This window comes from Biomphalaria glabrata, chromosome 2, assembly GCF_947242115.1.
Source record: "Biomphalaria glabrata chromosome 2, xgBioGlab47.1, whole genome shotgun sequence".
In the NCBI taxonomy this organism is placed as follows: Eukaryota; Metazoa; Mollusca; class Gastropoda; family Planorbidae; genus Biomphalaria; species Biomphalaria glabrata.
Window position 1 is genome coordinate 52,679,229 of NC_074712.1, and position 12,219 is coordinate 52,691,447.

Here is a 12,219-nt window from a genome sequence, read left to right on the forward strand (position 1 = left end):
AATAGTCTGTTCCAATGATTAGGTGTTGTTGTTTTGTTTATTTCATGAAACAGGTGGGAGGACTAGTACTTTTCTTTAATATTTTCGTAACAAGAAAGTTGAAGCTACGACTTTGAGCCATGGGTGGCAACTTGCACACCCCCCCCCACCTCTGAAAAAAATCCTATGGGCGCCCCTGAGTGGACTCCAACTACGAATACATTTCGTATTTATGACCATTCGTGAGAAGACCGCAAAGCGACACCCGTGAAGAACCTGTCCAAGTATAATGTGACTATTTTGGTAGCCCACGGAGCTTCTGTTCGTCTATTCTTTTTCTAGTCAAGGACTTTTACACTAAGTATGAGAGTTGTAAAATATTACATAACCAGATGTTACAATCAATTTCATCATCTATTGAACTCTGTTTAGAAAATCATGCAATGTTCACGGTGGCGTATTCAGACAGGTGATAAGTAGGACTACCTGCATTGGGTTTGCCACTGATCTCAGGGAATCATCTTTCAAATGTACTTTTTGTATGGAAAGAAATAAGATTTCTGGTTATTTTTAATTTGTAGTACTTAGATTCTAACAATTATGCTGAACATATCGAAATCTGCCTTGCGGACAGTGAGTTACCATATGTAAGCGGACCCACATGGATGCCTAAGAGTTTTTCTTTCACACAAACAATCTGTGTATGTTTTTTTTTTCTTTAATGGTTAGGGTAATTTTTTTCCCAAGCAAAAAGTAATAACATAATCAAAGACAAAAACACAATTTCAAAGTTAAGAATAAACTAACGGCATGATCAATTAACATTATGACTTTTAACAATTCAAATTATTTCTAGCACTTACTTGCTGCTTGGAAGTCAACATAGATCATTGTAGTGATGATTGAATGTAACTAACGTTCGACGTTACCAATTGTTATTATAGGCCTAAATAAATTTCTCTTGAGTTAATTTTAACACCTTTTAGGACAGCTTATAAATGTGTGAGCCGGCTCATAATAGTAGATAGAAACCTGATGAGTGTGAAACATCGTTGTTTGTCCTGCTATGGACTTAACATTGAAAACAAGCACCGTAACTTGATTGAAATATTCGGACGCCCGGGTCGCGTGACAAATGGGAAGATGCAAGACGAAATGGTCATGCTGTATGATCACCACATTACATTTTTCATTAGCTGCACCACACCTCCGGGTCTCGTACAGCTGATTTTAAACGAGAGCTATCTAAAACATTTATATGTTTATTTGTCTCCCCAAACTAACATAGTTTAAATAGTATAAAGGACATTTTCAGAATATTATATATATATATATATATATATATATATATATATATATATATATATAAACTTTTTTAAAAAGGCTTATACGAAGTGTAATTGTATCAAGTAATTTGGATCAGGCAATTAGTAATTAAGTTTGTTTGTAATAGATGTAGACTAACAACAATAAATCTGCGCGATTAGAAATATTTTTTTACTAATTGTTTTTGTTTAGCGCTATTTCATTCTTTTTGCTTTTTCAATACGCTGTGATCCTATCACTTATCTGGACCAGTTGGGAAAATAGAAAGTGATGGGGGGGGGGAGCAAGAAAGGGATATCTGATTGGATTTTACCATAATTGGTTTTTATGAAACAAAAAGCTCCGACAATTTAACCACTCTGCTAGTGAGGTACTTATGGCTAGAGAATCTTGTATAGTTAGTTATATATTGTTTGTTTCCATTTAGAGCGGTGACCTATAAATGGGACTAAATCAGCTTATACCACCACTTCAGTCTAGTACAATTTCTTTCCCTTGTTTGAGATACCAAACAAAATAATCAGTTACTAATTGTTTTTTTTAAATTGATTCTTGTGTTGCCAGGTAAAAGAAATAATTGTCAAAAATTTCAGCTTGATCCGAGATTGGGTGTGGGATAAATAACAAGTACAAACTTTTGAACAGACAGTTGAGGTTACATCAACTTTGTACATTCAGCGAAAGGCTAGCCAGATTCGGACAAGTTCGACAGCCCTGTTAAAAGTCAATGAGTTTATCAAGATTTGGTGTCAAACTTGTCTATTTGTTTCTATTGATCATAAATTCCAAATCAAAGTTGGCCACAGTACTGCACTACCATTAGTTTCACCGCTCTACCGCGTTAATGTAATAAATATTTGAGACACTGGTTAACATTTGTGCGACATTCGAAAGCTAAAAATACTGAGTTCACTAAGCTATCTTTTCAATTATTTATCAGTTAAGTTATCGGTTTTTCTATATTTCAACAATAACATACATCTTTTAATGATAATGGCACGTCTGAACTCATAGCCTATAGTTAAATGCATTAGCGAATGTGTGGCAATTAGCCACTTCATTCTCTTCAGAATAATTAGGGCCTTACGTTAATTGCAAACTAATGTTGTTGTTTTTTGTGTGGAAACATCGACATTCTAAAGGCCTGTTTAGGGGAGAATTTTTTTCACCCAACACGCACACAAGTGAGTTTGTGATACACGGGTCATGACATGATGGATATGCACCAAAATATCAACGCCTTGAGTTCACGCTGATCAATATTTTCCTTTAAAAACAACAACTTTTGGTATGACAAAACAAAGATGTGAATGTTTAAGAAAAGGTGAAAGTCTGATCTCTATTTCACTCCTTTCAATCTGCACAAACGTTTTTGGTATTCTTTTTTTTACCTTTACCTATCCCTTAGTCTGGGGTCCAATTGTTGTATTAACCCTGTCTCTAATCTCTTGGCTTGTGATGCGGTCTATAAATGTGATGCCTAGGATCCTTCTGTAGCCACTCAATTCCATTGCTAGAATCCTTTTCTCTATCTCTGCAGTCAGCGTCCAAAACTCTCAAGCCTATATTTTATATTCTACTTTCTTTTTTTTTTCCTCCTAACATTTTAGGTAGAGCTAATGGAGGTTAGTCTAACGTTTCAACATGCAGAGATTATACTAACTAGAGAAACTATGAAGTGGCACTCAAACGTTGATGTTTCATGGCGTTGCGAGTTGATGCCTTGCTCCATAATGCTCTTGTAACTATATAGAGTCTATAAGTTATATATACAAAAATGTAACTAAAATAAAATCTAGGATTCGACCAAAACGATTTTATGAAAAATTGGACGGATTTGAATTTTGCGGCCACCGCTGCATTTGGTTCAGATATTAGTCCGAAGGATTTGTGCGATGAATTCAACTGTTCCAGACATTAATTCGCCTTCTCTTAATGCTTTACATTTAATTTCTGATCATGGTTGGCACGCTGGTGTTCCAAATCACTATAGCTCTTTGTATAGCATTGACATTTTGTTGGATCGGGTGAAAGAAGAAGTTTTTTTCCTATTTTAAATTAATTAATTATTTGATTACGACCATGACGGAAAACGCTTGAGCAGTCTGGCAATTAGATTTATATCTATTATATCAAACGAAATATCATCTAGTCTCTCGATTAATTAACAAGTACCAGGGGACCGAGCCTCGCTTGGATGAATAATTTGTTAAGGAAGGATATATACCCGAAGTCATTTTGGGAATATTTGTGTAATTACGAAAATGAACGATCGGGTAAAGATTATCAATCTGGAAGAGTTGCTTTTTCGTTCTGTTAGTTCTCAATGTAATTGTACATGGCGATTAGAATAGAAAGTCTCATTAAGTCCCCCCCCCCCCCCAACAGTACAGAAAACCACAGTTCAGGTCGCAACGTTTTACATTGCATCTTTTACGTAAAACTATTGAGCTATTATTGGCTTGGGAGAGTGTGTTTGCTTTGTACCTTCTAAAATGATTACGTTCTGACCTGACATTTAATATTGCAATTAGTATATTCATTATGGCTTTAGTACGAAACATCAAGTGATGCAAAATCTCTACGTTGTAGGGTAAAACGTGCACAAAGTAAAATAGCGCATTTTTTCCAAAGAGACTTAAAAACATCGCGTTAGTATTGTAAAGAAGCGTTATTGTGGGGCATCTCTGTTACCCCCATACGGGGTAAGTGCCGTGCCTTGCCCAGCGTGACTGTCGGACTATAAGAAGTTTATACCATTTCGCAAGGATATCGCTGTTTGTAGTGCGGTCTTGCCACCGTATGTCCATGATGGTGTGCAAATATCTTTGGTGAAGGTGTTTAAGAAGTCTTAGTTGTTTTCTATAAATTACTCATGTCTCAGATCCACTAAGAGGGGTTAAGAGAACCACTGCTTGGTAAACACAATTTTTGTAGACAGGCGGAGCGATTTATTTCGCCATGGAGGCGTCCAAAAGCACGACTATCCCTGATCACATATCAACCCCCCTTTAAAGCAATGCGTCATTTGATACTATGCTTCCCAGATAATGTGAAGTTGTCTACCACGTTAAAGGATGTCTATGCGCGGTGATCTTTGGGCTGAGTAGGTTTTATTGGGTGACTTCTGAAACATAACTTCCGTTTTACCGAGGTTTATAGCTAAACCAAAAGAGGCGGCAGCGTAATGAAAATTCGTTGACCGCGAGCTGGATTTCATCAGGCAACCCTTGTGGCCGCAGTGGGCCCCGAACTTTCATAAGCCCCGCGCTAAATCTAGGTGTAAATTATTAAATTAAACCATTATAACTTAGAATAGGGTTTTCCAAGGAGCTCCTGGAAATCTCCTGAAACGCATAAAAATGTCCTTAAAATAAACATAGGCCTAATTGTCATTTTGGGGTGTCAATCAATATGGTAAACGACAATCCTACGCGTTATTAAAAAAACGCATTGTCAGATTTCATTTAATAAAAATGTAATGCAAAAACGAATTTATTTTCTAATACAAAATCTTTATTTTCGTTCATTATCCTTATCCCTACTCTGACTGGACCGGACGCAATCTATTACACATAGGGCCCCGCATATGTTAGGGCCGGCCCTGGGTATCATGTTCAGTGTGTGCAAGTAAAGTTGTGTTATGACCATTTCTTATGTTTTGGTATGGGACAGTTGAACACATTGCAATAATTCACCAGCAAAATAATAAGAAAGTAAAAGCTACCTACGGGTCTACGCAATTAAAGTGTAAACAATTTATAAAACCTTTACACAATAAGTAATCATACATCAACAAATTAAATTTCATTATTTTTCTTCCATAGTTTCATAATAAGATGGTGCGCAAATGTTTAATTAGGCCAATTGATTCATTAAAACTTGTTCATGTTTGCTGAGAAATGTCTTAGTGTAGTGCTGTAAGCCAGGTCACGTAAGCGGTGTCAAGTTTTTTTTTCCCTTTGACGTCAAGAAAAAATGTCATTCATAAAACCTTTTAGCCAAAATTAATTTTTCGATAATGAGATATTTTTAAACTACTATAACGGTCGACCTCGAGTTTTCCCGATGTGGCCAATGAGTTGAGAATATTTAAGAAAATCGTTTGAGCCGTTTTCGAATATATATATATATATATATATATATATATATATATATATATATATAGGGCCTACAATAATTGCTCGCTTAAGAGTATAGGATTTATTTTTGAGATACACTAATCAGGTCATGACATATATATATATATACACATATATATATATACACACACATATATATATATACACATATATATATATATACATATATATATATATATATTATCAGTATGCATCGGCTACACGTACGCCCGTTGTTTTGTTCTTAGGCTTGTTATTGTTTATCATTGCCGGATTGGTTCCAAGGCTTTCTATTTTCTAAGGTCTCAACACCTCCACCACCACTTTAAAAAAAAAATAATAATAATAAACGAGCCACATTTTCATATTATCGGAGTGTCCAAGATTTATGGATTCTATTATATACGCAAAACAATGTAGACTATTATTTATTTATCTAGTTTGCAATGTTTATTTGTAAAAACTTTGTAAAGTGAATTTTTTAAATTAAAAAATTTACTAGTTAAAACTATATTTTATAGAACACCAAATGTCTAATGAAAACGTTGCTACTTTGATATGAGATAATAAACTTTTAGCTCATTTGGATACATTCATTTTATTGTTGTCAAGTTTTCTAATGTTAACAGCTAGAAGACTATTGTCAATGGAACTAACATAGGTTTGGCATTAAAACAACACTATAATGACTGAACTACACTAACTTTAGTCTCTAAAGTGTGGGATTGGGAATAATATCAAAAGATCAATAAGTTAACTAACATATTGAAGACATTTAAAGGTAAAGCAAACTGTTTGTTCTTTTTCACATTAGGAAGTATTTTATTTTTATTTAATACACCAAATTAAAGTTTAAATTATTTAAAATATAATTTAAGATTGATGTTCCATTTTTGAACTAGTATTTTCAAAGACATACTAATCCTTTTTATTTTTATAGTTTTTTTTTTATAAATTTTGTTTTCCTGATCAAAATGTATTGTCAGAGTAACAAAAAAAGTGCTAGAATGGTGAAAATGTTGAAATTATATAATAAAGAATAGCACAGATATATTATATTTCTAAAATATATTATACAAATTCTAATCATTGTAATATAATACAATAGTCCAAATTGAGCATATACATCAACATAATAGAGATTAATAAGGAAATGCAATAATTCTAAAAACATTTACATATCATTTGAAATAGTTGATTTTGATGAACTATTATCAGACAGAAACAATAGACCCTGACTTTGCCTGCTTGGACTTGAAAGCAGTGTGCTTCATTGCAATCAAACGTTTTCTTGTTTTGACCAATCCACAAATATTTGTTTCAATTTTATTATTTTATTTGTATACTTTGTCTCCAGGCTCCATTAGCGCTCTGGTCCAAGCTCTTTTGTGGGGGGTATCTAGGAGGTTTCCTAGCTGCTTTTAGACACTCAGCAAATAGAAGTTCAATTAAATGCCTAATCTCCCTAGGGATTTGATCTGTAGCCCCCATAGTGGTTCATGCCCCTCAGCCACCAATCTGATTTGCATAAGCTCTGTTTACCATCACAGCTAGTTTCTTCAATTACTTTAAATAGGAACTAAAGAAAATGATATCTTTTGATACTAGTGTAACTACTGTAGTATTCAATTATATAATCTGGTAGATAATATTTAAATCTTAAATAGTTCATTGCATTTTCTACTGCATAAAATTCAGTTTATAATAATAAAAGAAGAATAATTTGTTCCTAGTTTTGAAATCAGTCTAAAATCAATGTAGAATGATCAACTAATCTGCAATTTGATAAACTTTAGATCTTTCATTTTTATTTCCAAACATCACTCGCATCATCTCTTTGTCATCACTTTGACACAACCTAGAAAATGAATTTAAAATACACAATAGAACTTGCCCTAAATAAAAGTTATCTTACAATTAACATATTTGAATAAATCTAGGCTACAATGCTTGCAAAACAGAAATGTTCTTGGCATGAAGTAAGTTTGGAAATGCTCAATTAAAATTACAACTTACTTCAAAAATCTTTGTTCAAGGTGTAACATTGTTTTATCAGTAGGATTAATAACTTCTTCATCCCCTTCTGAGTCACTATAATCATCATCTTTAAAATATCAAAAATTAATCATGAGTAAGGCAATCGTGGTTTGAAGGAAAAAATAATAAAAAGTTTTTAAAAATATTATTCAGTATATAAATAAATAAATTTATATTATATATCTTTTAGACCATCATATTATATATAAATGGATGATATAAGACACCTTTTTATCAGCTCTTTCAACTAATTTTGTTCAACAATAAGAGGTTTATTTTAAAAACTCCTTACTGGCTTTTGCCTATTGATATTAAAATACACACATGAATAGAGGGATTCCATTATTGTAGCTATTTAATCTATAATTATTTTTAATATATAGAGCTTATAAATATCAGATTTAATTGTTGTCAACTTGTAGAATATCCTCCTCTCACCATCTGGTTTAAACTGAAAACACTAATTTATGGAGACTTTAAATGTGACCAATCTTAAGTTTTCAAGCTTTTATCCACTGAGCTATAAAGGGAAAGGACCAATAGGCAAAAGCCAGTAAGGAGTAGTTTGAAAGGCAATATGTGACAAACAAGAAAATCTGCCAACACTGCAGAAGTGCCACAGACAATTTATGGTAGTGTTTTTTGTCTGTTGTAAAACATCACTATTCTTACATTAATATAAAATTGTCTTCAATAATAGATTTAAGAAAATTTTTTTATTAAAATTCTAATAATGATTTTTTTTTAAATAAAAGAAGTTTAAGTTTCATATAATACTGACCTGTACTAGTAGCCTTCAGTCTGTCCAATGGATTTCTTTTACTTCCCAACATTCTCATAAACATATCCCAGAGAACAATAAAAACTTTTGTGTTTTCTCCTTCAAATACTTTTTGGTCATATTTTCTCAACAAATCCATGAGTACAGCCAGAAAGAAGTTGATGAGAAATATCACCACAACTCCAACAAACATGCAGAAGAACAGAATATTAATCCATTGATCTGATATTGGAGAGTTGGTATCCTATAAAAAAAAAGAAGTATGTTTTTTTAGTGGTTATTCTCTTCTACTAATGATATGTATTTCAAATTACATAGGCAAAGTTTTCACATAAGTATGTTAATTTCTTATATTTTTTAAAATCTGTCCCATATAGTAACAATATAATGAAGAATGACTTGCACTCTTTTTCATCTTTCTGCCACTTAAATTTCATGAAAAGTTACAACATAGAGATCTTGTTACATTTACAATTGAAAGTGAAAAGAAAAGACAAAATGTTTCATAACTGTGTTTAAAAAATTGTTTTGTTTTGGATCAGAAAGCAAAATCGGCATAAAAAAATTTTAATTGATGGGGAAAAGTCTTCTTCGTTATCAAGCTCCATGCGAGTGAGGGCTTGAGAAGCTCAAGGGTATGTGGCTTACCAAACCTGTCAGAATACAATTTGGCTAGATGTAGGTGTATTGCTAAGAATTATGGGCAAGGCAGAGATCTGAATATAGGTCTCATAAATATTTGAATATTAAAAAAATTACAAAATGTTTTTTTTAGAAATATTGTAAATATATAGTAAATTTTTGTGAGTGAATCTAGTGTGAATGTATATTTTGTTTTTCTATAGTTATAATGTTTTGTCTGGTGTAATGCACGAATTGTAAGTCAAATTTCCTTATGGATGATAAAGATTATAATTATTAAAAATATCTTCTTACTTTAAAACTTGAGCGTCCCAAGATGCCAGTGAACAATGTTTCACTTGTGGATAGGAAATTCTTGAAGTAGGTACTTGTTGTACCAAAAGTAATCCAACCAAAGAATATAAAACTCAGAAGCACCAGGAAAATATACATAGCAAAGTTTGGTAAAATAGCAAAAGCCTTTGATAAAACTAAATATACCTGGTGAAAAAAGTGTTCACAAATTATAATTGTTAGGCTGCTTTATTTCACAACAAATTATCAAATTTAAAAATCAGATTAAAACAAATACAGTGACTCTTGATAGTCCAAAGTTTATGGGGCCAGGCCGGTGTTAGATTACAAAAAAAAAAAGGTTGGGTTACAAAAAGTTTTCTGTACTTCAAAGGAATTAACTGTGTATGTAAAGAAAATTATATTTATGATGCAATAAGATATTTTGTTAAACTTTCAATCAACACAGGCAAAATGAAAACATTTTATTGATCTAAAAATAAAATATACTAATTTAACCTACCTACATTCTAAACATATACATACAACAGTATGAATGAATAAAATTAATTTATGTCAGCGCCACTTTGGATTAATGAATGGGTCAGATTATTAAGTGTTGATTGATCTATCAAGAGTCAATTGTAGTAATATTTGACAGGCTTAATTATAAAGAGTATGTGGTATTGTGTGCCTTGCTTGTCAGTATTCAATCAAATTAGCATTTAATTTCATGAAAATGTAGCTTTCTAGTTAACTGTATAGTCAGATCAAGTGTACTGTTTCAGAATCAAGTAAAGCTGCAGATAACAGTACTGCCATTTTGATGATAAAGTTAATAACATCCTCAGAAACCAGTGGCTAAAAAAAATCCTGAAAGCTAGTACAAGTGAACTAGACTAGCAACAGTTTGTCTCAGAGAATAAGAGTCTAATCTAAAATGTCACATATTAATTATATGTAGATATCAAAAGCACTTGACTTAACAATGTGTAACTTTGGGGAGAAACACTTGTTATTTACCAAATTGTCAACAAGTGTGCAGGTTATATATACTACTTTCTACATTTTTTGCCAAAAAATTGAAAGAAATATTTATTAATACTTTTATTTCAACAAAATCTTAAATTTGTGAAGATATATTATTTGGTATAAAATTACAATTCTAGTAATAAGAGATGTATTTATTACTTTCTTTTCGCTAAAATAAGCTAACTAGGGCTAATTAACCATAAAAATATCAAAATACCTTCATAGTTTTCTCAGAATAACTGGCTAACTTCAGCAATCTGAAGCATCCAATTGCAATCAAAATGGCTAGACATAAAGTGTAGGCTGAATCCCAGACAACAACATGGTACATGTTGACAAACTGGGCTCTGTCATCCTTTATCTTTCTCAAAACTGAGTTAGTGAACTTTAGACGTAGGCTTTAGAATAAAAAATGTATAAACACAATGATATCAATGAAGAATTAATGAAACACGTAGCACCCAGTCACATATCCAGGAAAGTGGAATGATAAAATTATCAATGAATATCTGTGTGTAATTATGTAATAGGAAAAATAGCCTACCTATGTTGATAGCTAAAGTGAATAGCAATAAATAAAATGCCTATTTATTTACAGATGTAGAAATCTGGATAAGAAATAAATACACTAACATCATTAGTGGCCCTCTAACACTTAGATGTCTCAATGGGGTTTAAACAAAACTGATATAGGCTAAATGTGTTTGTTTCAGAGGATGGGTACAGTCAGTGTTGATTGGATGAAATAGAAACTTGATTGATTAAAATTGATGCACCCATATTCATTGTGACAAAATCAAGACTGAAACAAATAAAAGGATGTGCATTATAACAAGGAACATTAAAAAAACACTAACTAATACACTGAAACAACAACATTCTCCTCCAGAGATGATATAAATAATAAAAAAAAAAAAATATATATTATTATTATATATATATTATACACTGTACTACATTCAGGCACATGTATTTTCCCAACCAGAAAAATATATGAAAGAACTAAAAACCACTCAAGATAGTTTTATACATATTGTCTGAAAACTCACTAAACAAGCAAACTTGCCAAAAGCAGGTTTTCTTCACTTCAGAAAATAACTAAAATAAAAAGTCAGTCCTTGGATAAAAAAAAAGAATATCCATATATTATGCAAATCATCTTAAAAGAAAGAAATTCTACCAGTACAGGTACCCACAATTATCCTAATAAAAAGCTTAGAGGACAAAATGCCCCAAAAATGCATGCTAATTCTCACTACCAACTGTTCTAGTTATTAAGTACATTGTATTTTACAGTGGAATCAGATGAAATGAAGAAGATGACAAAACCCATAGCATTAGAAAAAACTATTTAAACTATATTTTCAATAAAAAGTTAAATTAAAAAATTAACTTGAAACAGAATGTTTTCATTTCAACATTGATAAAGCCATGCTTTCTGCCTTGCATGACACAGCCACCCAACACTTCTCACTGCCTTGCAAACTTTTAAATCCACAGACAGCTGGAATATACCAAGATCAGGAAGCAATGCAATAGACAGAGTCACACATCAGCAAGAATACTTAGATACCAAACAGTAAAAAAAAAAAGCACTCCAGATATTTGACATTCCAGATCACATTACTGACATCTGGATAAACAACATTCTACTGTAAATAACATAACTTTTCTCAATTGTTGTCAATGAGGTGAAATACTTTTGTCTCATTGCTGCTAATGAGGTCAAAATCTGGATAATGAAGAGAAGAGCTCATTTATTTTGTAGTTGTTATTTTTTTAAATAATACTTACAACATCATGGCAGCTGTTGATATTCCAGTCACTACTGCTATTGCATCCAACATGAACCAAAAATCTTTTAATGCCAACCATTTTCTCTTGTTAAATATGAAAAACACGTAGAGTAGTCCAATGAGTGTGAAGATAGTACCAACAAGTTGACAAAGTTGGAGGTAAGTCCCTAATATTCCTGCTGGATAATGGACTGTGAAGGGGTAAATACTGTAAAAGAAACATATTCATTTC

The 12,219-nt window shown here is 32.1% G+C and overlaps 1 protein-coding gene across 2 annotated transcripts in view; it reads right to left on the bottom strand.

Moving 5' to 3' along the window:
* Positions 1 to 5,955: 5,955 nt before the first annotated feature.
* The window catches only part of LOC106064392 (uncharacterized), a 60,193-nt gene continuing 53,929 nt past the window's right edge, over positions 5,956 to 12,219 (bottom strand). For both annotated transcript variants that reach the window (XM_056021361.1, XM_013222947.2), the window contains 6 exons: positions 11,986 to 12,195; positions 10,409 to 10,589; positions 9,181 to 9,366; positions 8,245 to 8,488; positions 7,443 to 7,530; positions 5,956 to 7,284 (listed from right to left, as the gene is read on the bottom strand). In XM_056021361.1, the coding sequence (XP_055877336.1) occupies positions 7,197 to 7,284; positions 7,443 to 7,530; positions 8,245 to 8,488; positions 9,181 to 9,366; positions 10,409 to 10,589; positions 11,986 to 12,195 (997 nt within the window). In that variant the 3' untranslated portion in view covers positions 5,956 to 7,196. The remainder of the gene's footprint in view (positions 7,285 to 7,442; positions 7,531 to 8,244; positions 8,489 to 9,180; positions 9,367 to 10,408; positions 10,590 to 11,985; positions 12,196 to 12,219) is intronic.